The sequence below is a fragment of the Cervus elaphus genome, chromosome 1 (assembly GCF_910594005.1).
Source record: "Cervus elaphus chromosome 1, mCerEla1.1, whole genome shotgun sequence".
Taxonomy (NCBI): domain Eukaryota; kingdom Metazoa; phylum Chordata; class Mammalia; order Artiodactyla; family Cervidae; genus Cervus; species Cervus elaphus.
In genome coordinates this window covers 90,618,588-90,646,099 of record NC_057815.1, presented here as the reverse complement: position 1 = coordinate 90,646,099, position 27,512 = coordinate 90,618,588, and the positions used below count along the sequence as shown (strand labels likewise).

The 27,512-nt window shown below is 41.7% G+C and overlaps 2 protein-coding genes across 2 annotated transcripts; both read right to left on the bottom strand.

The window, feature by feature from the left end:
* Positions 1-179: 179 nt before the first annotated feature.
* On the bottom strand, positions 180-1,107 carry LOC122707809 (olfactory receptor 4C45-like). The gene is given in 2 exon segments (XM_043923739.1): positions 180-318; positions 320-1,107. Coding segments are annotated over 2 exon segments (927 nt in total).
* A 6,703-nt stretch (positions 1,108-7,810) lies between these two features.
* On the bottom strand, positions 7,811-8,719 carry LOC122707749 (olfactory receptor 140). Its single transcript, XM_043923610.1, has one exon. The coding sequence runs from the start codon at positions 8,717-8,719 to the stop codon at positions 7,811-7,813; it is 909 nt and encodes a 302-aa protein (XP_043779545.1).
* Between the last annotated feature and the right edge of the window lie 18,793 nt (positions 8,720-27,512).

Here is a 27,512-nt window from a genome sequence, read left to right as displayed (position 1 = left end):
AGGGGCTCTTAAAACTATTGTGGGCTGTAGGCACTGTGTCAACTATGCCTTAATGGATACCAACCCTGGCTTACAATATATGAGCCCCTGAAAAAAAACTGATCCAGACTAAAACAGGAGATCAATTTCTATAAAATATCACTCATAATTTTTTTTAACCTGAATACTCCACACAAGGTTTATTCATCATCAGTTTTCATAATTTGTCCCCAGAGCTTCTTCATGACGTTTTTCACTTCTGCATTTCTCAGGGTGTAGATTAAAGGGTTCAGCATAGGAGTTACTATGGTGCAAAACACAGTCACAGCTTTGTCAGTGGAAGGCGGTTGTGGGTCTGAGGCAGAGGAATGAACAAGGAACAAAGAATAAGACGACGACTGTGACGTGAGAGGCACAGGGGGACAGGGCCTCGCGACGCCCTTCAGAGCTGTGGGTCCTCAGGGAGCACAGGATGACAGCGTAGGAAGCCACCAGCATTGAGAAAGTCAGCAAACACAGTGACCCACTGTTGGCAGAAAGCAGGGGCCCCAGAGTGTGCGTGTCCGTGCAGGCTAGCTCCAGGAGAGGTATTAAATCACACATGAAATGGTCAGTGACATTGGGGCCACAGAATGGTAACTGAACCAGGAACAAAATCTGGATCCCTCCATGGAGAAAGCCTGAAGCCCCAGCCATTCCAGCCAGGGAAGCACACACAGGCCGACTCATGACGGTCATGTGGTGCAGGGGCTTACCGATGGCTGCACAGTGGCCGTAGGCCATGACAATCAACGAGACAATCTCAGCTCCAACAAAGAAGTGTTCAGCAAAGACCTGAGTCATGCAGCCACTGAAGGATATGGTGTTCTTTCCAGAGACCAAGTCAAAGATCAGCTTGGGTGCTATGGAGGAAGAGTAGAAGCCGTCTATCATGGACAAATAGGACAGAAAATAGTACATGGGAGAACCAAGGGCTGGGCTGGTGAAGATGGTGACTGAGATGAGCAGGTTACCTGCCAATGTGATCAAGTAGATGATTAAAAACACAGCAAATAAGAGTGTCTGCAGTCCTGGATTCTGGGTCAGGCCCAGGAGGATGAATTCTGTTATGTTGCTCATCCTTTCCATCAATTCATCTTGGTCCATCTGGAAAGGTCACAATTGTTCTGAATGATGGTCTCAAATTCAATATAAAATAATTCACATGTACAGAATCAATCTATTTGGTGATACATAAATACTAACCACAGTTTTGTAAAGTGACTTTTGTAGTTTTCAACAGCATCTTTTTGGGAACATTGTTGTTGTTTGGTCACTAAGTCATGTCCATCTGTTTTGTGACCCCATTAACTGTAGCCATCCAGGCTCCTTTGTCCATGGGATTTCCCAGGCCAGAATACTGGAGTGTGTTGCCATTTCCTTCTACAAGGGATCTTTCCAACCCTGGGATTGAACCCATGTCTCCTGCACTGGCAGGCAGATTCATCTACCACTGAGCACCAGGGAAGACTTTTGGGAACATTATAGTGTTTCTTACTGATATTTTCTCATCATTACATCCAAATTCATTCTTAGAAAGTTTAACCTTCAATTCACATAATCTAACCACAAAAATTATTTCAGTGAAACAAAATTGGCTAAATTAAGTTAACCTTCTTAAACTGCAGAAAAAAGAATTAATTATCACTCACCTGAATTAGTTAGCTGTAGATTCGTCAGTTTTTAAATTAACCACAGTCATTGTTTTCTTCCCACCAGGCATTTGCCCACAGCTGCAAATGGACTATGTATACTATCAAGAGGAACACTGGAGTTCTTTGTAGACAACTCTCTCATTTTCTGGATTTACTCAGAAAATGAACTGTTAGTTAAGAAGGTAGTAGCTCTACGATTTAATTTTGACTCGACTCACTTTCTTGGCTTCTTGTGAGGTTATAAATGCATCTTCAAACATGTATTATGAAAAATTCTTCACATCAGGAAAAACTAGTATATGGAATTATAGAATGTATGAGGAAGTCAAATCCACTTGATTGGATATGGTTTTCTCAAATCAATTCTGCCAAAGAGTGTTATGGAGCAATGAGTCCCAAACAGATTTTCAGCTTGTTGATTTATGGCTCTGTGGCTGTTATTTATTTCAAGGTCCTTCTTTGCAATTCTTTCTTTGTGGACTCTAGAGAAGTGCTTAAATAGATTTTCACAAAGTGCAGGGTTTGGTAGCGCATTGACCTGTCAAGTCCTCAGAGGACTAGTAACTGGCCCTGTTGGAATCTTTACTGATATGTCAGCCAAGGACTTTTCTTTGCTCCTATCTGGCTCCCACAAACAACACTTGGAGGCCAGAAATGCAGTTGAGCTTCGATTAAACATATGACTCTGGCTATAGTGAAGGCTGAGACTTGGTAAGCTAAGTGCAAAGTTTGGTGACAGGGCTTTGTCCCTCATTTTGGCATTGGTGACCCTGGCAGAGGATATATGGGGTGATTTTAGGCATAGGTCAGAGTTCAGAGAATAAATTTCTGTCTGAAAATATGAATGTTCAAAAGGGTATGGTTGCTCTGAGAATGGAAACGACAGTCTTCAAGGTTATGTGCCAGCTTATCCTGGGACGTTGTGACATTTTTATGAGTGACTCCCTGAGGAGACTTAGAGGACAGGATTCCGAGTTCCCAAACACTGAGTAATTTAAAAGTCATAAACATATAAACTTCCTCTGGGATGAGTACCTCGGTGACAGATTCTCATGGTTTCTGTGGTATTCTCATGGCATTCTCTCTACTCAGAGAGAGAATCATGGGAACTTACAGTAAGTCCTAGGCTTTCACGGAGTAGCCATTGAGAAAATCACACCCAGCTAGTCACTCACGAATAAAGACGTCCAGAGGCAGAGAATAGAAACACTACAGAAAGGAGGGTCCACTACTGTCGTCTGACCCTCTGCTTCTGAGGTGATGAAGAGCCAGCTGGGACCCTGCACAGAATCGCCTTTCTTTGTTATCAGCCTTTACCTCTAAACCAAATGAATGCATTCCTGAAGTTCAGAACAGAGAGGAAGCCGTGCACTCAGCTCTCTCCACAACAGTGAACAACTTGGCTCCTGTTTGCTGCCCACCTCACTCAAAGTCCGTCCCTCCCCCTTGATTCTTTTATTGTTATACAATACATATAACAGGAAATTTACCATTTTAAGTGCACAGCTCAGTGACATTTAATACATTTATTAATACATTGTCATGTAAACATCTTCATAAGTTTTTCATCTTCTCAGATTGAAACTCCACATCTGTTAAATAATTGCTTCTCATTCCTGCCTTCTTCCAGCCCCTAGAAACCATAATTTTGCTCTCTTTGTGTCTAAGAGTTTTATTATTTTATACAATTAAATAAATTGAATTATGCAGTATTTGTCCTTCTATCACTGACTTACGTTACTTATAATAATGACCTGAGTGTGCATCCATGTTGCTACAAATGGCAGGATTTCCTTCTTTTTAAAGTCTGAATAATTTTCCACATAAGTATACACCACATTAGAAAATCCATTCATCTATTGATGGAAATTTAGGTTGTTTCCACATCCTAGGTGTTGTGAATAATGCTGATAGTGAAAAGTGAAAGTTGTTCAGTCATGTCTGACTCTTTGCCACCCCATGGACTATACAGTAAATGGAATTCTCCAGGTAAGAATACTGGAGTGGGCAGCCTTTCCCTTCTCCAGGGGATCTTCCAAATCCAGGGACTGAACCCAGGTCTCCCACATTGCAGGGGGATTCTTTACCAGCTGAGCCACCAGGGAAGCCCAAGAATACTAGAGTGGGTAGCCTATCCCTTCTCCAGCGGGTCTTCCCGACCCAGGAATTGAACTGGGGTCTCCTACATTGCAGGTGCATTCTTTACCAACGGAGCTACAAGGGAGCCCAAAAGTGAAAGTGAAAGTCGCTCAGTCTGTCCAACTCTTTACGACCCCATGGACTATACAGTCCCTGGAATTTTCCAGGCCAGATTACTGGAGTGGGCAGCCTTTCCTTTCTCCAGGGGATCTTCCCAACCCAGAGAATGAACAATGCTGAAATGAACTTAATAGTGCAAATACTTCCTTGAAATCCTAATTTAAATTGTTTTGAATAAATACCCAGAAGTGGGATTACAGGACATACGGTACTTATAACTTTGATTTTTTGAGGAAACCCCCTCTTGTTTTCCAAAGGGTCTGTACCAATTTATATTCCCATTGACAGCAAAACAAAAGTCCCCATTTTTCCAAATCCTTGCCAACCTTTTGTTTTGTATAATGGATGTTCTAACAGTGAGGGGATATCTCACTGTGGTTTGGATTTGCATTTCCCTGATGATTAATGTTGTTGAACATTTTTTCATATACTTGTTATTCATACGTATGTCTCCTTTGTAGAAATACATATTCAAGTCCTTTGCCCATTTAAAAAATTAAGCTATTTTTGAGCATGTGAACACTAGGTTAAAGTGAAAGTGAAATCACTCAGTTGTGTCCGACTCTTTGCAATCCCATGGACTGCAGCCTACCATGCTTTTCCGTCCATGGGATTTTCCAGGTAAGAATACTGGAGTAGGTTGCCATTTCCTTCTCCAGGGGATCTTCCCAACCCAGGGATTGAACCTGGGTCTCCTGCATAGCAGGCAGATGCTGTACCCTCTGAGTCACCAGGGAAGCCCTTTAGGTACTAGATTCCTAAGTTATTACATGAAAATAATAATTTAATTACCTAAAATTTAATTTAATTGTTTCTACCGAGTTGGAACATTTGGCAGACATTGATTTTTCTAGTTCAACCTGAGTACATCTCTGACAATTTTCAGCAGGCTTCCACATAGATACAATGGCCCTTGAGTAACCCATGAATAGGATTTCCTGAAATCTCTGTATGTATAGTCCATACTTTTTTAGTTAAATCTTTCTTCTGCTATGCAATGAGGTTTTCTACATTTTCTGTTATGTTTCCAATAGTAACACAAATTAATGTAAAGTGAACCATGAAATTCCAGATGTTCAAGCTGATTTTAGAAAAGACAGAAGAACCAGAGATCAAATTGCCAACATCTGCTGGATCATTGAAAAAGCAAGAGAGTTCCAGAAAAACATCTATTTCTGCTTTATTGACTATGCCAAAGCCTTTAACTGTGTGGGTCACAATACACTGTGGAAAATTCTGAAAGAGATGGGAATACCAGACCACCTGACCTGCCTCTTAAGAAACCTACATGCAGGTCAGAAAGCAACAGTTAGAACTGGACATGGAACAACAGACTGGTTCCAAATAGGAAAAGGAGTGCATCAAGGCTGTATATTGTCACCCTGCTTGTTTAACTTATATGCAGAGTACATGGTGAGAAATGCTGGGCTGGAGGAAGCACAAGCTGGAATCAAGATTGCCAGGAGAAATATCAGTAATCTCAGATATGCAGATGACACCACCCTTATGGCAGAAAGTGAAGAGGAACTGAAAAGCCTCTTGATGAAAGTGAGGGAGGAGAGTGAAAAAGTTGGCTTAAAGCTCAACATTCAGAAAACTAAGATCATGGTATGTGGTCCCATCACCTCATGAGAAATAGATGGGGAAACAATGGAAACAGCATCAGACTTTATTTTGGGGGGCCCCAAAATCACTGCAGATGGTAATTGCAGCCATGAAATTAAAAGACGCTTACTCCTTGGAAAGAAAGTTATGACCAACCTAGATAGCATATTAAAAAACAGAGACACTATTTTGCCAACAAAGGTCCATCTAGTCAAGGCTATGGTTTTTCCAGTGGTCATGTATGGATGTGAGAGTTGGACTGTGAAGAAAGCTGAGCACCGAAGAATTGATGCTTTTGAACTGTGGTGTTGGAGAAGACTCTTGAGAGTCCCTTGGACTGCAAGGAGATCCAACCAGTCCATCCTAAAGGAGATCAGTCCTGGGTGTTCATTGGAAGGACTGATGCTGAAGCTGAAACTCCAGTACTTTGGCCACCTCATGCGAAGAGCTGACTCACTGGAAAAGACCCTGATGCTGGGCGAGATTGGGGGCAGGAGGAGAAGGGGATGACAGAGGATGAGATGGCTAGATGGCATCATTGACTCAAAGGACATGAGTTTGGGTGGACTCCGGGAGTTGCTGATGGACAGGGAGGCCTGGCATGCTGTGATTCATGGGGTCACAAAGAGTCGGACACAACTGAGCGACTGAGCTGAGCTGAACTGAAGCTGAGTGGAATGGGGAGACACTGACTGGGCTGTAGCTGGAGACTTGCCCAACTTCTCTTTTACCCCCACTTGCTCGTTTACCCCCACTTCTGCCGGTGCTGTAGACAGTGTCATGCGTAACAAGTTAAATTACTCTTTCCCCTTGCTTTACACATTATATATACTTCTGGGTTTTGCTTTCCTTCAACTTGGAGAAATCCTCGTTAAAGGCTACCCATCCTTCTACAGTCTAAAGGGATGAATCAATGTTTAAAAAAAAAAGTTTTGTGATCATCAGTGAAAGATTCTATTAACTGACTATCTGCCTATTTACTTAAGGGAAGAAGGAAGAACAGATGCCCTGTCTTAAGCAATGTCCTTGTAAATTAGAATCTCATTTGGTAAAATATTCTTACCTACCCTTTATTCTCCTTATACTCAGGAAATGCCTGTGTTTATCTAAGTTTTGATAAAATAGAAACTGTCCCACCCACCAGAAGTCTATTATTTTCCTGGAAACATGAGTCTCCTTAAAGTAGCTAAATATCTCAATCTGCTGAGAATCTGATGATCAGTATGATGAGATGGTTGGATGGCATCACCGACTCGGACATGAATTTAAGCAAAGTCCGGGAGTTGGTATGGGAACTCCCAGGGAAGCCTGGCATGCTGCAGTCTGTGGGGTCGCAAAGAGTTGGACACAACTGAGCAATTGAACTAAGCTGAATGATAAGACGTGGGGCCTCTCTGGTGGCTTAGTGGTCACAAACCTGCCTGCCAATGCTGGAGATTTAAGAGACGCAGGTTCAATCCCTGGGAGGGGAAGATCCCCTGAAGGAGGAAATGGCACCCCACTCCAATACTGTCTCCTGGATAATCCCATGAAAGAGGAGCTTGGCTGGCTACAGGCCGTAGCGTTGCAACAGTCAGACATGACTGAGTGTCTGAGCGGTGGAGCAGGGTGTGCCAATACCAGATCAATGCTCGATAAACCATACATCATGTAGGGGTGTTTGTGTGTGCAGGTGCAAGTGTGTATGGTCACAGGTGCACACTGGACATTTGTTTCAGAATGTCACCCGACATTACAGTTAGCATACAATCATGCTTATGTTTTAGTGTATAAACCCACTCTATACACTTCCATGACTTTAGTTCGATCTTAATTGTAGTCCCTGTATTCTCAAAGTCTCATCAAACTATAGATTCTTTCTGATATCACTGTCAGGATAAATCAGGTGCAGGTGAATCATCAATAACTGTTGTGATCAGTACTCTGATGTGGAGAGTTGGAGGACCAGGTTAGTAACATTTCAATAAGGAGACTTTGCTCATGACTGAGGAAGGCTCCATCTCAAACACAAGTTGGGAAGAGAAATGTGGTGCTTCTGTGCTCTGAGGTTTAGGACAAACTTAAGAATTAAAAACATGAAGGGGCATATACTTGCTTGCATGGTCAACAATGTAGGATATGGATATGTCAGGCATAATTTCAAACATTCAAATCAGCTTTAATCTGAAATTTTTTGATGATTTCTCAGCTTTCATGATGACAATAAGAATTCTTCTCTGAGAGTGACTGGTCATTTCTTTCCCTAGGTTCCTGTATCCTCCATCCACAACTGCTCATTTTTTCCAGAGATTTTTCAGGGCATTTTTCACCTCTGCATTTCTCAGGGTATAAATCAGGGGGTTGAACATGGGTGTCAAAATACAGTAAAACACGGCCACTATCTTGTCGATGGACAAAGTAGATGACGGCCTCATGTAAATAAATATACAGGGCACAAAGAATAAGGCAACAACCGTGAAGTGGGCCCCGCAGGTGGAGAGGGCTCTGCGCCTCCCCTCTGCACTGTGGGACCTCAAGGAGCGCAGGATGACAAGGTAGGAGGCAGCCAGCAGGAGGAAGTTCAATAGGCAGATCACGCCACTGTTGGCCACCACCAGCAGGCCGATGACAGAGGTGTCAGTGCAGGCAAGTTCCACCAAGGGGTACAAGTCACAGACAAAGTGATTGATCACGTGAGGCCCGCAGAAGGGCAACTGCAGGACCAGCAGGAGCTGAGCCAGGGAATGCAGGAAGCCCCCCAGCCAAGCCAGCCCCACCAGCAGGGCACAGAGATGCCTGGTCATGACGGCCGTGTAGTGCAGGGGCTTGCAGATGGCCACATAGCGGTCATAGGCCATCACCGTGAGCAGGATGATCTCAGTCCCTCCCAGTAAATGGGCTACAAAGAATTGAGCCAGGCAGCCCTCAAAAGTGAAGGCTCTCCCCTCATACAAGGAGTCAGCAATGAGTTTGGGAGTCATACACGAGGAATAGCAAGTATCAATAAAGGACAAACATGAGAGGAAAAAGTACATAGGCGAGCCCAAGGTGGGGCTGAAGACAATGGTGATCATGATAAGTAGGTTGCCCCCAACAGAGACCAGATAGACAGTCAAAAAGAACACAAACAACACCCTCTGCACCTTGGGGTTTTGTGAGAGTCCCAGCATGAAAAACTCCGTGACATTTCTTGGACTATCCATGAATCGTGAGCTGCCACAGGAACTTGGGTGAAAAGAGGTTTACCAAGAAAAAATTATTACTACCTCTTATAAGACATTTCAAAAATTAAAAAATGGGGGAATTCAATGTGCAATACAATTAAACCAAATCCTGAATCCCAAAGCAAAAACATACATATTATTTTCTGCACTTCAAATCAGTAATTTTCCCAAAGTACAAAGCTAAATCCCAGACAAAACAACTCCGCAAAATATTACATCTCTTGCTTTGTAACCATTAAGAATAAATTCTCATTTTTTTAGATTGATATCTTCAAGGAGTCTTTTATTAAAAAATTTTATATATACATATATAAGTTCATTAAAAATACCCAGTTATGGGAAAATAATTTTCCTAAATATTTTTCATAGCCACAGTTCCAACTTCCAATTGTACTGTTCAATGCACCTAATTATCTTCTATATTTCCTCCACCATCCGCTATCACCATGGAAATCATCGTTGACTTTTCCCTTTACTAGTTTCATCTTATAATACCGAAATGAATCACTGCAGCTTTTCAGATCTTATTCCTTAACCTTCATCCATTCATCCATTCATTCATTCATTTATTTATTTATTCCATAAACATTCTTGAGGACCTACCACACTGTGGGTTTCCCTGGTGTCTCAGTCAGTAAAGAATCTGCCTGCAGTGAGGGAGACCCAGGTTAGATCCCTGGGTTGGGACGATTCCCTCGAGAAGGGAATGGCTGCCCACTCCAGTATTCTTGCCTGGAGAATCCATGGACATAACATCCTGGCAGGTTCTCAAAGGGTCAAACACAACTGAGTAACAAACGCTTTCACTTCACTTTCACCAGACCCAACCACAGTTCTCAGCACTAGATTTAGACTAATTAGCAAAGTAAGTTGATGGCTGCGATAATAACATCATAGCTGGTGTCTCCGTCATCTTCCTCACCCAGACACCTGCTCAGCGGTCCACACTTCAGTCACAATAATATTTATAAAACTTAATCATTCAATCATGCCATTATCCAGTTTAAAATTCTTCAAAGACTCCTCTTTATATCCAAGATAAAATCTAAGTATTTTAGTCTCATTACAAGTCCCTGGACCCTGCAAACCCATCCATGATGTTCTTCACCTCCCCTCCCTGTTCACTACTGTGGACTACCCTAAATTTCTGACCAAGTCATGCTCATTCACACCTCATTGCCTTCCACGTGTTATTCCATCACCCCACCTACTGCCCCATCCTACATACCCATTCCCAATTCTACTTACTGACTCAAACATCCTTCAAAGTTTCCACAGGGAAAATGATCTTCCCCCTCACCTTAGTCTAGATTATCAGAACTTCCACTGTGCACCAACATCATCTCCATCCTGGACTTTTGCACCCTAAGTTGTATTGGTCTTCCTCCACCCTCCCACCCTACATTAGGAGGAGCTCGGAAGCAGGAATTTTTGTTCTCAGTATCCTCATTGCCAGACATGAAGCAGCGTTCAATGAGTGTCTGTTGAATGAATAAAACTCTAAAACCAAAAAATATAAGAAACTTACAATACCTTGATCTAAGAAGGTTGATAGCTTCTTACTAGAATTTTTATTAACTTCTAACATGGCAGGGTGATAGAACCAATAGAATTCTTGACAGGTCATCTGGTCTGTATTTCTGCATCATCTGGTCTTTCTTCCACCTGCTTTGATGATATGTGTGTTAAATGCCTAAATAGGATTTTTAAAAGTTCTTGCTGAGAGGGAAAAAAAAATGCAGTGAGAAAGTATCTGTGATTTCATAATCTCTTCTTTGACTTGGAAATCTCCCACAATCCTGAGTGACCCAGGTTCAAAAACTGGATAAGAGATTTCATCTATTTATGGGCTACAGTGGACTTCTTAAATCTTCACTTGCTATTTTCTTCTGCTTAAAAACCCATTAAGAGAGTTTGTGACAATTTGACAGATGCATCTTTGGTTTTGACCTTGACATACTAAGTAAGCAGCCCAAGTCACAGAAGCTAGGTTGTGGGATACCCTCGCCCTATATCCCCTCCTACATCATAAAGGGTCCTCCAGGGCCCATAGTACAAAGCCCACGGAGCGGACAGAGAAACAGAAGAAAGACAAAGCTGCTCGCTCTGGTTTTTGCCAAGGTTGTGTATCAACAAATCTTCTAAGGAAAAGGTGGGGGGAGTAATTACAAAAATAAATCAGGATGATTAGACAAAGTCTAGAAAACATTTAAAGGAGATTAAAATATAACTTTTAGTACTGCCATCCAAAAGGAAAATTCTCAATTTTCTAGTGCATTCTCCTTCCACTTTCTTCTATATATGGATTTTTGTTCACTTCTCACTTAAACTTTTAAAATCATACCATATATTTAACATATAATTTTCATTTATAATTTAAACATTTCCCATATCATTGTAAACTCTTTCAACATTATTTTAACAATTGCATACTATTCTTTCAAGTGGATTTATCTGATAATAAGTCATTGTCCCTAATAGTACGAAAACTTCAACATGTATTCATTTATTTCTGGGTCCCAAGGATAATTTCTCAAATGAATATACAATGTGAAAGTGTGAACGTGTTAGTCACCCAGTCGTGTCCGACTCTTTGCAACCCCATGCACTGTACCCAGCCAGGCTCCTCTGTCCCTGGAATTCTCCAGGTAAGAATATTGGAGTGGGTTGCCATTCCCTTCTCCAGAGGATCTTCCTGGCCCAGGGATGGAACCTGCATTTCCTACATTGCAGGTGGATTCCTTACCATCTGAGCTATCAGGGAAGCCCCAAATATACAATAGAACATTACAGATATTATAAAGACTTTTGATATCTCTAACCGAAAGAGTACTACTCCCAATTTACACAGCTATCAACAAAATGTCTTAGATTATTTCTTTCTTTCACCCAGGCCAGTAACGGATATCACAATTTTTTTTTTTTGCTAAATTTTGTCTTTCTTTTTCTTCTTTTTGTTTGACCACTGCTGATGGTAAACAACTTCCTGTGTTTTTCTATCCAATGTATTCTCTCTTTGGAAATTGTTGAAACTGTAAAGAGCAATTTGGAGTGAACTGAGAAGTAACTTGGGAGAAGGCAATGGCACCCCACTCCAGTACTCCTGCCTGGAAAATCCCACGGATGGAGGAGCCTGGTAGGCTGCAGTCCATGCGGTCGCGAAGAGTTGGACACGACTGAGCAACTACAGTTTCAATTTCCACTTTCACGCATTGGAGAAGGACATGGCAACCCACTCCAGTGTTCTTGCCTGGAGAATCCCAGGGATGGGGGAGCCTGGTGGGCTGCCATCTATGGGGTCGCACAGAGTCGGACACGACCGAAGCAACTTAGCAGCAGCAGCAAAGAAGTAACTTAGTAGATGATTGATGTTTCCCGATCTTAGCCTCTTAGGTAAAAACTCTTAAAATTTCTTCCCAAGCCAGTTTTGGAATTGGTTGAGGAAATTTTATGTCCATATAATTGGCCTATTTGAATATATAACTCAGCATTTTGTTATGCACCATATCGTTTCATCATTACAATGAGACTGAAAAGCAAATATTATTTTCTCCTTCATAGATGATGAAATTAAATATCAGTGAAATCTCTTCTCATACTTAACTATCCCAAGGCTAGCAAGTGGTAAAACAGAATTTGACCACAGCTGTATCTAATGTCAAATTCACACACTTTTCATTGCATCATTCTATTAGGTTAGAAAACAGCCTGAGTTTCATAATTCTTTCCTTCCTAAGCAGCGCTACTTGCTGTGAATAGTGCCTGACCGAGTGACTGAGTCGGGAGGTCTGGGTTCTGGTCCTAACTCATTCAAGAGGTAACTGTGAGACTTCTGGAAGTTCACTGCACCTTTCTGAGCCATAATATTCTCACTTGTAAAGCGACGGAAACTGAAGTTAAAGAAAGTGTTATCAAGACATAGAGAACAAACACACGGACATAAAGGGGGTAAAGGGGGGATGGGATAAACTGGGAGATTGGAACTGACATGTATGCACTGCTGTGTGTAAAATATATAACTAATGACAACCTACTGTATAGCACAGGGGAAAAAAAGGTACAATTAGTTTGTAGGCCATATATTAAGTTAACCTTAAAAATGCATTCCAATATACATTGAGTGCAGACAAATACTGTTTGATTCCACATATATGAGATGCCTAGGCTTCCCTGGTGACTCAGATGGTAAAGAATCTTCCTGCAACGTGGGAGACCCAGGTTCGATCCTGGGTTGGGAAGATCCCCTGGGGAAGGGAATGGCAACCCACTCCAGTATTCTTGCCTGGGAAATCCCATGGACAGAGGAAGGAGTCTGGCAGGCTACAGTCCATGGGGTGCAAAGAGTTGAACACAACTGAGTGACTCACAGACACACATGTGAGATGCCTAAGACAGTCAGGTGTAGAGAGTCAGAAAGTACATTGGCAGATGCCAGGGGTCGGGGGCAGGAGGAGGAGGAGGAGGAAAGGGGAGCTGGTGTTTAACCGAGACAGAGTTTCAATTTAGGAAGGTGAAAAATTCAGGAAATGGATGATAGTGAGAGTTGCAAAACAATGTGAATGTTCTTAGTACCACTGAACCGTACAGTTAAATATGGTTAAAATAGTGTGTTTTATATTATGTAACTTTTACCACAAATTAAAAAAAAAATGTTTTAAGTGTCATCAGCTATAACCAGCTGTGGTGGTGTTTGGTGTTTATTCACTCAGCCCTGTCCGACTCTTTGCCACTCCATGGACTGTGGCTCTCCAGGCTCCTCTATTCATGGGATTTCTCAGGCCATAACTAACTGAGCCTGCTAGTAAACTGAAGTTTTTCCTTGTGTTTGTGAGCCATTGTTTTCATTTTTATAATCTCAGCACAATTTGAGACCTGGGTTTGGATCCCAGGGTTGGTACTCATTAATGGTATGAATTTGAGCAGATTTTTAACCTCTTTATGCTTTCATTTCTTCTTCCTTGTATCTAAAGGAATAAAAATCTGCTTTCATTTTTTTTCCCTAGTTATTATCACAGAAATGAATCTCAAGGATCTCTCTAGTGCAGTTCACTGCTTCAAGACCCTGGATACCAATCCTCTGATTTTGGACTCTGCAACTCCAAAGTTAGTTACTTCAGCAATTACAAGTCTGAAAGAAGGACTTCACACATTTTACATGCACCTTGAAAGATGAGCTATATGAAATCATAAGGGGAATGTCATATTCAAATTATTTGTAAGCCATGTAAAGCTGGAGTTCATTCACAGCTCCTGAGATTCACAGTAGGGTCAAAAGGCCCACCGGCAATTACTAAACCCAAAATACATTCTCTTGGTAGCCAGGAAGAAATGGACAATTTAGCAATGAGAGAATTTATCTTCCATGTTCCACTTTGCATGCAGACATATCAACCCAAGGCACAGGGAGAAACTAACAGATTGGAACCAGTGCTCCAAACACGTGTTGTAGTCTTCTGTTTATATGGCAGGTCATGAAGAGACACATTATAGTGAACCCATCAACTCAGGAAAACTATAATCTGTGTCTGAGGTTTCAAGAAAATTTTGCCTAAAGAGAAGGCCTCACTCACGCAGCCTAAGTTTAGTATCAAAGAACAGTCTGTTGTTGTTAAAAAAAAAAAAAAAAAAAAAAAACAGTTCAAATTTACACACAAGAGGGAGAAGTCTTAGTAAAAGGAAAGGGAAGAGAGGCATTTTCTACAAACAGGAGCTTCTGGGAAGGAGGAGTCAGAGAAAGAGCAATCAAGGAAGAGAGATTGTTTTTGGCTTTTTGTTTGTTTATTTGTTTACAAAGAGTAAGAACAACCATGTACTGATGTTTCATTGTCACCGGTTAGAAAGAAATGGCACCCACTCCAGTAATCTTGCCGGGAGAGTTCCATGAACAGAAGATCCTGGCAGGCTACAAGTCCATGGGGTTACAAAGAGTCAGGCATGACTGAGCAACTATCACTCACTCTGCAGTAAACTCTTTACATGCATCATCTCAATCTCCACAATAATCCTTAAGATACATGTGCCATCTTTATAATGAAGAGTCTGTGTCAAAGATAATTGGCATGCTCAAGTTTACTTCTCATGACCAGTAAGCAACCCAGTCTGGATTTTAATTGAAGTTATCTATTTGAATACACATCAGGGGTTTGAAACAGCATGACCCTGAAGTATTAAATGGTCAGTTGTGATCAACTGGAAATAGCAATATATTCTGCCAAAATGAGCAGATGCTCACTCTGGGTAAAAAGGAAATTTACAGGCTAAAGCATCATTAAACCAGAACATTCATAGCTGGGGCCCAGAACTTAAAAATGTGTTACACTGAGGAATTCAACCAGGTCCAAAATACCAGCCTGTCCTCTTCTGAAAACTGGGAGAGAGAAGTATCAGCCTTTTTATGCTTTGCTATAAAAAAGACTGAGACATAGAGTCAAAAACCGCAAAATTAAAAAAGCTCTGACATTCAGGGATTCCCTGGTGGTTGGCTTCGATCCCCAACCCAGGGAGATCCCACGTGCCATGGAGTGGCTACGCCCGGTGCCCCAACTGTTGGGACTGTGCTCTGGCGCCCAGGAACTGCAACTCCTGAGCCCGTACCCCGGAGCCTGTGCTCTGCAACGGGAGGGACCCCGCAATGGAAGACGTGCTCACAGCAACAAGGGGTTACCCTGTGCAGCAACAAAGGCCCAGCACAGCCAAAAATAAATAAATACATAAAACTATTTCAAAAAAATAACTTAATTCCTTAAAAAAAAAACTCTGGCATTCTAATGGACATGAATGGTCCAAAGAATGTTTTTATTCAAAAAGAAAAAAAAAATTACAATATTAAACCAGCAAAGGAGCAGTTCAGTGTATTCTAAAGTCTCTGACAGTGGTCTTAGCATCTCCAGTCCCTTTTGGATCAGCTTTTGTACTGACGGGGTTCCACATCTGAGTGGATGGGCACTAACACTTCCTAGAATTAATCAAATCAAAATAGAGCTGAGATATGGGAAGAGCCTTAGATTCTCTATTTGTTTACTCATTCATTCATTCATTCAACAGGTATTATTTTAGGTATTGGGCTAATTGATCGGGAAGCAGCAGAGGAAATCAGCTTGATTCCTCTTCTCACAGACAGCATGGTGGTCAGTGCTGTGACAGACATTTGCCCAAGGGTTGTAATGAGCACAAGGATGCGTCCCACCCCAACCTGGAGGCAAAGAGTGGGAAAACTAAATGACTCACAAGTGCTAAACGTAGTTGCCTAGGCACTGAGCACTGGCTTCTTGCTGCACAGATACACTCAATTCTCACCCGGGAACCTTGCCACTGCCACCCTACGGCCCCTGGAAGACAGCCCCGCAAGTCTCCCACCCATTTCTCTATGCTCCTCAGTTCCTCCACCCATCCAGCTCTCCTAGTCAGGGGACCCCTTTATTTCAAGTTCTGCAATGCCCTCCTCTATAACTAAGCTCCAATCTCTGACATCCAAGTCGTTGATTAGGGCCCATAAATTTCAACACACTGATTGTAATTGACCCTTCCAGCCTCACCCATAACTGTGAGAGTCATAAACAAAGAAAGTCAAAAGAACTTTTTTTACAGAATGCTGCAGAATTCCAGAAGAAGGTGCTATGTAATTGCCAGGTAAACTCACTAATCCTCGCAGATAAGGGTAGCTGAAAATATATTTTAAAGAGAAGCTGAATCGCTTTCAGAAAGAGCTTGAGAAATTTTGTATTATCTGTCATCTTACATCCTTATAATGAGGGGCTGGCAGAGGAGAGGTAGAGAAACATGCAAAAGAAATTATAACAATTCTGAATGGGTGTGGGACTCACTACCCTGGACTGGGCTGTTCTACATCTGATGACAAATTCTTAATATTATTATATCCTCAGATTCTGAAATAGTCATAAAACCATGGAGGTCCCAGTTCTTCCACTCAGCCAATTTGAGCCTGTTTCTTCATTTGTAAAATAGGGATGCCAATAATTATCCTCTACCTGCCCTGGATAAGACCAGATGAAAAAAAAATAAATGAACATGTTGTAGACATTGCAAAGCTTTAGGAAAATATGCTGTTTATTATTATTACTTATATGTTATTAATTTTTCTCAATTCACACCCTAAAATCGGGTAAAAAATGGGATTTTGAAAACTTTAATCAAAATTTAGAAAAATGAACTTAGGTTCTTTGCAAACTATCAAATGAGTTGTTTCATTGTCTGTTTCCATCGGAAATGATAGAACTTTGAATTTAGTAGAAAAAATATCAAAAATGAAGGAAAACTCACCTGTACAGCAAGGTTGAAGGACTTGAATAATGTGTAGTTTATTTTCTTGCTTGGATATTTCTCTAGAAAAAGTCTTGAAGATTAGAAATTTCTGAAATATGAGTTGAAGTTTTGGATTCTGCCTGTAGGAGTGGGTCCCAGCATCTCTCCTGTGGCAATCACCACAGCCCTGAACTTGCTTAAAGCTGGTCGAGCCCTGCTGGCCCTCTGGAGTCAGAGTGGGAAAGCCAGAGATGGCCACTCCATGCCTTAGATGGCCCCGGTCCTAAGGCCCTGATGTCTGACCTCTCGGATGCAACCACTAAATGTATAACACCCACCGGAACGGGAACATCTTAATATCCTTTTCCTGGAAACAGGAACTGAAAGGAACTGACCCCTCCTCGCAGTCAGCTAGAAGAAGCTGGCAATGGCCCAGGGATTTAAACAGTGTGCCCTGTGAGACCCGGTCTCAGAGGCCATCACGTCTACTCACTGTGGACCAGGGCCAGCACGTGGAAACACAGAAGCGGACAAGGGTGGTCACAAGAGCTGGACCTGTGGCCCCGGGTTGCCCAGCCTTCCGTGGTCGCTCGGTTATTAACGCTATTCCAGGAAAACAGCTTAACCCTCCATCTCGGATTCCTGCCAAAGAGGATTCTGAGGCATCTGGGTTTCTGCTCCAGATTTCTCCCTTCAGGCAAATTATTTAACATTTAACCTTCTGTGCTTCGGTTTCCTCACCTGAAAAATGGGACAGCACAGTGACTATCATTAATACATTTATATACTTGAAACTTGTGAAGAGAGCAGATTTTAAATGTTATCACCACACATCAAAAAAAGTGGTAAGGAAATGGAGGTGTTAACTGACCTATTGTGGTCATCATTTCACTATACATATATCAAGTCATCACATTGTACACCTTAAACTTACATACGCTAGATGTCAATAATATCTTGATGAAGCTGGAAAAAAAATACACCTACCTCATAAGGCCTTTATGAGGATAAAATGGGAGTCTATATAAAATGCTTAGAACAAATGGCACGCAGTAATTGTTATGTAATTATTTGCTATCACTGCTACCATTACTAACACCATCACCGTAACTAACACCATCACCATTACTAACACCATCACCGTAACTAACACCATCACCATTACTAACACCATCACCGTTACTAGCACCATCACCGTTACTATCCTCAATGTTGCTATTTCCTAACCATGTGCACAGGCTTCCCTGGTGGCTCTGTGGTAAAGAATCTGCCTGCCAGTGCATGAGACGCAGGTTTGATCCCTGGGTCAGGAATATCCCCTGGAGAAGGAAACAGCAACCCACTCCACTCTTCTTACCTGGGAAATCCTAGGGACGAAGGAGCCTAGTGGGCTACAGTCCATGGGGTCACAAAGAGTCGGACACGACTGAGCAAGTAAACAATAGTAACAACGAGCACGTGCATCTAACCACTTCTGTGCCACTACAGCAACTGCATTGCAGCATATGAAGATAGCATACAGAAAGTTTAGTAACATAAAGGAAATCCCGATGATGCAGCCCGGGTGAAATGGGGGCAGGGGAGGGAGGCTCAGGAGGGAGGGACCTATACTTACAGCTGATTCACGCTATTGTATGGCAGAAACCAACAGAACATTGTGAAGCAATTATCCTCCAATTAAAAATAAATAAAATCAAATCAAATAAAGGAAATCCTGAGTGCTAGTATCAGGCACCAGTGCTCTCAGCGGCCACCAACCACATCACGTTCTAGGGAGTCTCTAGCTCAGGTCGCCTCCATCTCTTGAGGCTGCTTCTTCCGGCCCCATCACATCTGCTGGATCTTCTCTTCCCTCTATCCAGAGCCCCACATGTCTACCTCCAGATCTTTGGAGAGAGAAAAAATTTCTTACAACTTCTTCACTCAAAATAATCCCCCTTTTATTTTGGTGTTTTATACTTTATTCTGTTACTGATATGTTTTATTAGGTACGAATAGACTAAACAGGGCGGCTTAGATCTTCTCTGCTTCAACTTCTCTTAGAGATTCAGGGACCTTGACTTTATAAAAGTCAAATGATAATGGAAATCTTTTTCTTAATAAAGCAGTAGTACTCACTCCAAAGATGAATTTTGTCATCATCTTTAGTATGTTGAAAGACTTAAGGCTCATTTTTTATAGCGTGAGACTGAAAATCTTCTCAAATGTTCCCTCCGCCTCCCCCAGTGGCTATAGAAGACCCGGAGGCCCTCTTCCTTCTGTGACTTTTTCAGCATCTCCACTCTCAAACAATGGCCTCTAACGCTTGGCTCTAAACCTTAACATGCTATCACATGGTGACACCTGCTTCACGCATTTCTCTCTTCCCTCCTCCCGTTGGTCATTTTTTACCCAGATGGCACATTAGAGAACTGTAAAAATGAAACTATAAGCAATCCATTAATTTTTTTCTTGAAATAGTGGGATATAAAATCCGATAGGGTCATTTGAAAGTTTATAAATCTAACTTCTCATTTTAAAGAAAAGAGAACCGAAGCTCAGGAAAGGTAATGAAAGTGTGGGGAAATGGTGGAAATTAAGAGCTAGGATCCATCTCAGAAAATCTATGGCCTTGTCAAAGTCACCGCACCACTCTGACCTTCATCCCATCTGCTCATCCTTCCATCCAAGAGGAACTGACACATTTGAGCTGGACATTGTGTACAATGGGGTTTCAGGTTAAGGAGGGTCATATAGGAAAAAAAATACACATGGCTTCCTCCCCCATAGCATGGTCCATCTAGTAGGCATAATGACTCATTTGGGGGGATGTAATTTGGGATCAGGAAGACTTTTCAGGATTGCAACAATATAACCCAGGGGCACCCTGGAGTTAAACATTGTTAAAAGCAGAGACATTACTTTGCCAACAAAGGTCCATCTAGTCAAGGCTATCGTTTTTCCAGTGGTCATGCATGAATGTGAGAGTTGGACTCTAAAGAAAGCTGAGCACCAAAGAACTGTGGTGTTGGAGAAGACTCTTGAGAGTCCCTTGGACTGCAAGGAGATCCAATCAGTCCATCCTAAAGGACATCAGTCGTGGGTATTCATTGGAAGGACTCATGTTGAAGCTGAAACTCCAATATTTTGGCCACCTGATGCAAAGAGCTGACTCATTTGAAAAGACCCTGATGCTGGGAGGGATTGGGGGCAGGAGGAGAAGGGGATAACAGAGGATGAGATGGTTGGATGGCATCACCAACTCAATGGACATGAGTTTGAGTAGACTCCGGGAGTTGGTGATGGACAGGGAGGCCTGGCGTGCTGCGGTTCATGGAGTCAAGAAGAGTCAGACTTGATTGAGCAACTGAACTTAACTGAACTGAAATGAATAGTAAGAATTGTTCTTTCTCTTATTTGTGCATTAAATTTTGCAAAGGATTTGCTCACCCATTAACACGTTTTTTTATCAGAATGTTGTGTATTAATAGCAGATGCGATTATCAGTGTTCATTTATTCTGTAATACACTGCTGCCTTAGCAATCATTAATTCAGCTCAGAGGTCTAAGTTTCCTCATTTCAGAAATTCTCCCAAGTAAGGGTGATCCTCCACCACTAATGCAGTAGTTGTGCAGCATTCACCCTCTGGGCACCAGGTGGCGGGGGTCACTGGGGGGAGGTGTCCAGAGGTTAGAGAGATGGTGATCAGTGCTGTGCTGAGGGGCAGCACAGCAAGAGCTCTATCCAGGACAGCTCCTGGTCCCGTGAATAGCGCTCCTCGGAATGGTCCATTCATCCATCCTTCCTAGGTGCCCCTATCCCTACCTCTTCCATTCTTCACTTTATCAAAGAAATTCATTAGCAACTCTATTATCTGTATTAATTGCCATGTGCTAGAAATGCTGTTGTAGTACAAAATAGCCCAAAATTCAGTGGCCTAATCCCAGTGAAAGTTTATTTCTCATTCACACTAAGTCCAGTGCAGATTTGCAGATTTTAGGGACAGCTCTCCACCAAGCTGTGACTCCCAGAAACAGGCCCATGGCAATCTGTGATGCCTCTGGTCTCCTGGGGCTTCAGGACCATCTGCTGGATCATCTGCACCCAGCTAGCCAGTCATCAAAGATGAATTGAGGAGCCCTGGGGACATTTTATGGACCAAACCTAAATGGGTACATCATTTCCACCTATTAGTAACAAGACCCCATGTGGATGTAAGAGGGCCAGGAAAGGCAGCTTGTGTGCCCAGAAGAAAAAGATGAAGTAGTTTGGTAAACATATTCCATTGTTCGGACCACAATTCCTCATTTGCTGGCCTCTATCCCTCCCTTCAGAAAACTAAGGTCATGGCATCTGGTCCAATCACTTCATGGCAAATAGATGGGGAAACAATGGAAACAGTGACAGACTTTATTTTCTTGGGCTCCAGAATCACTGTAGACAGTGACTGCAGCCATGAAATTAAAAGACACTTGCTCCTTGGAAGAAACGATATGATCAACCTAGACAGCATATTAAAAAGCTGTCCAAGCTATGGTTTTTGCAGTAGTCATGTATGGATGTGAGAGTTGGACTATAAAGAAAGCGGAGCACCGAAGAATTAATGCTTTTGAACTGTGGTGTTGGAGAAGACTCTTGAGAGTCCCTTGGACTGCAGGGAGATAAAACCAGTCAATCCTGAAGGAAATAAGTCCTGAATAATCTTTGGAAGGACTGATGCTGAAGCTGAAGTTCCAATACTTTGCCCAACTGATGCAAAGAACTGACTCATTGGAAAAGATCCTGATGCTAGGAAAGATTGAAGACAGAAAAAGGGGATGACAGAGGATGAGATGGTTGGATGGCATCACTGACTCAATGGACATGAATTTGAGCAAGTGCCAGGAGCTGATGATGGACAGGTAAGCCTGGTGTGCTTCAGTCCATGGGGTAGCAAAGAGTCGGACGTGACTGACTGATCTTAATTGAACTGATCCCTCCCCTTTTCCCATCAAAGTTTATTTGTTACTATATTCAAGGAACTTTTGATACTCAATAGACCTTGATAATCTAATTAAAACCAGAGTCCAAATCATTGTCACACACACAAAAAAAGTTTAACTTTTATATTAGCTGCATTCTATGCCATGAATGTTTGTCAAGTACAAACTGTTGTCAATATAGTAGATTCCATGCTCTGGACCCAGGATCCACTGTTTATGGTTCCATGATCTTGGGCCAATAACCTAACATCTCTGTGCCTCAGTCACTCATCTTTGAAATGAAGTTTTTTTTTTTTTTTTAATTCTTATTGGAGTATAGATGATTTACAAAGTTGCATTAGTTTCAGGTACAACAAAAGTGAATCAGTTATACATATACATATATCCATTATTTTTTAGGTTCTTTTCCCATATAGGTCATTAGAAAGTATTGTGTGGCATGCCCTTTACTATAGAGTAGGTCTGTATTAGTTTAAAATAAGATTTAAAAAAGACAAAGAGAGAGATTGACATTAGGAAGCTGACTTCAAGACTTCTCTTTGGGTAGAACAATCCATAAACCTGGAAATCTTCAGCAGTTCTCCCGTGAGCCCATCAGCAACGACAGGAAGATGCTTGACGTTATCACTGTTTCACTGTCGAGGGCAGCATGGTAGACAATGGGAACAAAGAAAGTAAAATTCCACAGTACTTTGTTTGAGCAATTCTTTTATCAATGATCTTTTTTTTTTTTTGCAATGACCAGAAAAAAGCACCAAATGATATTTGTTAACAGCAGAACAGGACTTCCTTGGTAGTCCAGTGGTTAAGAATCCAGCTGCCCCCACATGCCACAGAGCAATGAAGCCCATTCGCCACAACTATTGCAGCCCATGCCACCTAGAGCCTGTGCTCTGCGGTGAGAAGCCACAGCAATGAGAAGCCTGCTCATCCCAACTGGAGAAAGACTGCACGCAGCAACAAAGACCCAGCACATCCCCAAAAAATTTTTTTCTAAATAGCAGAACAGTAAAAAGGATCCTCCCTTATGTGTTATAAAGACTTAGATAAGCTCCAGTTTCTGCATCTCCCAGAGACTTGAGATCCTGATAAAGGGTTGACTGAAGACTGGTAGGAAGAATTGAAATGTCTTTGGCATGAACTCTCTAAGGTTGGCACAAAGAGGTTCCACTTGGCAGAGCCCAATTCAGGCAGAGCTGAAAGAACAGTAAGTAATAATAATGCCAGAGCCAGGAATGAGGAAATAATTGTCCTCTCCTGGGACATTCTGCCCAGGCTTATTAAGTACCTTCATCTTCCAGAAATTCCCAGCAGAAAATATATGTATTTATTTTGCAGAAAAATTATTCTTCTACCACTTGCTAAAATTCTGAAAATGGTTTAACCAGATGGCTACATTTAACCACAGAACAGAAAGGAAAAATAACCCTGGAAACAGTGAGCCAGGTCCTTTCATTGAAAGAGAATGCTAGAACCAAAACTAATATAATCATTGGGTATAACCTCCAAAAAGGCTGTAATAGCAGATAAATAACCTAAGCATTATTTCACACACACACACAAAAAAAGCTACCATATTTTGTTTTTACCTAGTTTTATGATGGGTGTATAGCATGCTTTTGTTTCTATCTGGTCTTTCGTAACACTCAAAAAAAAAATTAAAAAATAACCTCAACAAGGACATTCTGATGTAAGATGCTTGAAATTGCAGAGTTGGTATTTTGGCCATCAAATTAAAACTGCTCTGGGAGGCAGCATTACCAAGAAAACCTTGGCACTGGAAACATACTCTGTGCAACTGATTTTCAGTTCTTCCATTCTCTAGCTAAACGCCATTGGGCAAGTTACTTGATCCTTCAGAAACTCAGTTTTTTCATATTTCAGGTGGAGAAAATAACACATGTCACGTAGGATGGACAAGCAAAACACTGTACAGGTATTTAGCCCAGATTTGTCATTCAGTAGGTGCTTAATAAATATCAAGTATTATTAGATCTCAAAGGTTGCACGTTAGAGTCAAGTAGGAGATTAGTTTACAAGGCCACTGCCATAGGATTTATTTCCAAGGTTCTCTTTTTTTTTTTCATTTATTTTTATTAGTTGGAGGCTAATTACAATATTGTAGTGGTATACTTCTATTTATTTCGAAACATTTTTTATTAAATTTAAATTACAAAGAATCATAAAACTTAGGATACCTAATGGGCAAGTTGGTCTAGTTCTATACAGTTCACAAAATGAAAATAAATGAATAAATAAAGGATTATGAAGACGACTGAACACTATAAATCCCGTGGCACAGTCTGCAGTCATAATAGAAAGACGCAATAGTGGCATCATCCTAAGAGGTGAGGCAATTTCAGAGCAGGCTGAGTCAACACTGCATGTTCGGTACAGTCTGCCCTGATCGGGCACACTATCTTTTCTGAGGCATGCCTTCACTCTCACTAAGGAAGTTCTTGCCCTGAATCTCTGAACTGGGATTTTAGAAGGAACAAGGACTTACTGTAGAGCACAGAGATGCTCAGTGTCATGGGGCAGCCTGGATGGGAGGGGAGTCTGGGGGAGAATGGACACTTGTGTATGTATGGCTGCCTCCCTTCGGCGTCCACCTGAAACTATCACACCAGCGTTAAGTCAGCTATACTCCAGTATAAAATAAAGTGTTTCAAAAATCCTTAAAACAAATGATCTAGGTTTTTTTTCTCTTTTTTTTTTTTTACTTATATTAGTTGGAGGCTAATTACTTTACAATATTGTAGGAGTTTTTGCCATACATTGATACAAATCAGCCATGGATTTACACGTGTTCCCTATCCTGAACTCCCCTCCCACTTCCCTCCCCATCCCATCCCTCTGGGTCATCGTTGTGCACCAGCCCTCAGCACTTGTCTCATGCATCAAACCTGGACTGGCGATCTGTTTCACAATTGATAATACACATGTTTCAATGCTGTTCTCTCAGATCAAAAAAGAAGGCATGGCTCTGCTCCCCCTGCTCAGAATGGAGGTCGTTTCCTAAAGCCTGTCACTCTATAACCAAGCTACAGAACCTGACTATGAACAAATCAAGAAAGACATGTAGACAGAATATTTTACAATGTTTTTTAAAGTTTCTTAAAGGATCTGACTATCTTTTATGAATATAAATCTTACATGTAAAGCTTATTTTTCAAAAAGAAATAAGATAATCTGCTGCCTTAATTGAAGTCCTACAAGTACCTGTTTGCCTGCATCTTGTCTTCTCCTGAACTGCTTCTTCACCAATCCCTGAGGTGCTTGAAGAACTCTGGGTTCTAACTCATGCTTCACAAACAGCTGGTTCAGAAAAAACAACCGGGGCTTTGGAAGAGTCCTTGACCTGCAGTTTCCTCAACGGCAAAGTGAGCGTTGTCCGCCTGGGGCAGATCTAGTTTTAGGAAACTGATTAGGGGATACTCAATTCACATTAGTCTTTGACTTCTATTTCCTATTTTCTGAAATGTACGTCAGTCTCAAGAATGCTGCCTTTTTCAGCATTTGAAGAATTCTTCTTGGCCAACATAAGGCGTTTTGATCCTATATATTAGCTAACTCTTGCAACTCAGTGATCAGCTTTTACTTTCACAAGAACTAGAGGCTGAGCTGAGAGGAGCACCATGCTTCCCTGGTTTTTTAACTCACTGTTTCCAGATCTGGCGTCTCGAGCCCTGGTTTCTGTGGACCCAGGAACACATGTGAACATCATAAGGCAGTTCAGGCTGTATTTTGAAGAAACACTTTTCATTTACGTTGAAGTGATTCCATAGAAAAAAACACCTGACAATAACAGAGATTATGAAACCTCAGTTTTGAAATTCAGAGACTTAGATGTGTTTGTGTTTTGTGATCTTTAAAAAGCAGCAGAGGAAAACACAGAGAGAGCAAGAACTAAAAAATCAGACAGTCCTGCATTTGAGTTCAGCCTTTCAGGGACCTAATTCTATGACCTGGATCAAGGCAGTGATCTCCCAAAGCCTCAGCCTCTTTATCCATAAAGCAGGAGACTCACACCTACATCACCAGAGCATTTCAGGATGAAATGGAGATAAAATATATGAAATATCTTGGGTAATAGTAAAATATATACATAACACATGCTCTTTTCATACACATACATAATGTGTGTGTGTGCTAAATGACTTCAGTCATGTCTGACTCTGCGACCCTATGGACTGTAGCCCACCAGGATTCTCTGTCCTTTGGATTCTCCAGCCAATGTATGTTATTCTCAGAAAAAATTAAGCAGTGATTATTGATTTGTCTCAAGCAGTATAATATCAGTTTATTGATTAGATGGTTGAGGTGAAAATACAGATGTAACAACCACTGTTCACTTACAATCTGAAGCACTACTGACTTCCGGAAATTTAATAGACCATATATTTATTAAGTTTTACTATATATCATTAAGAGCAAGGTATAAAAATGAGTAAGATTCATGCCATATACCCAAGAGTTAAAGTCTAGGGGCAGAGTCGGGGCTGGAGGGGTAAGAAAAATACACGCTGAAATTTAGGTAGCAAAGGCTTGAAAAGATTCTAGCTAAGTGCTCTGGGAATTCAAAGTACTGAATATATTTTTCTCTCTTTTATCCTGCTGGGACTCCTAAAATGCGAATGTTGGGATGCTTGACGTTGTCACAGAGTTCCGAAAATTATTCTCGTTTTCCTAAATTTGTCTTTCTTTTTGCTGTTCTGGTTGAGTGTTTTCTATTATTCTATCTACCAGATCGTTTATACATTTTTCTGAATCATCTAATCTGCTGTTAATTCCCTTTAGTGTAGTTTTCATTTCATTTATTGTATTCTTCAGCTCTGACTGGTTCCTTTTTATACTTCCTTAATCTTTATTAAAATTCTGTGTTCAACTGTTCTTTTCCCAAGTTCAGTTACGATTGATTCAAACTCTTTATCAGATAAATTATCTCTCTGTTTCACTCAGGTTTTTTCATGGATTATTTTCTTGTTCTTTCATTTGAAACCTATCCCTTTGCTTCTCATTTTGTCTAACTTTCTCTGTGAAACTAAGTGAAGCTGTCACCCATGCCGGCCTTGGAGGCATGTCCTTCTGAGGAGGCAGCCCTGTGCAGTCTGCGTGTGCCCCGTGGCTTGGGGGGAGCTCCCCCTGTGTGCAGTGGCCCTCACCGCCCTGTTGGAGGTGGACTCTGGCCCAAGGAGATGAACCAGGAGCCCTGAGAGCAGCGGGCTTCTCCCAGGTTTGATGGCAGTCTCCAGCCTGGTTTGGGAGCTGGCTGGGGTGTGAGGTCTTGCAGCTGCACTTCCCAGGTGGTGCTGGTGGTAAAGATGCCGCGGCCAATGCAACAGATGAGAGACACAGTTTCGATCCCTGGGTCAGGAAGATCCCCTGGAGAGGGGCATGGCAACCCACTCTAGTATTCTTGCTTGGAGAATGCCACGGACAGAGAAGCCAGTGGGCTACATACAGTCCATGGGATCACAAAGAGATGGACACAGCTGGAGTGACTTAGCACGCACACACGTGAGGAGCTTGGTTACAGGATGGGCGG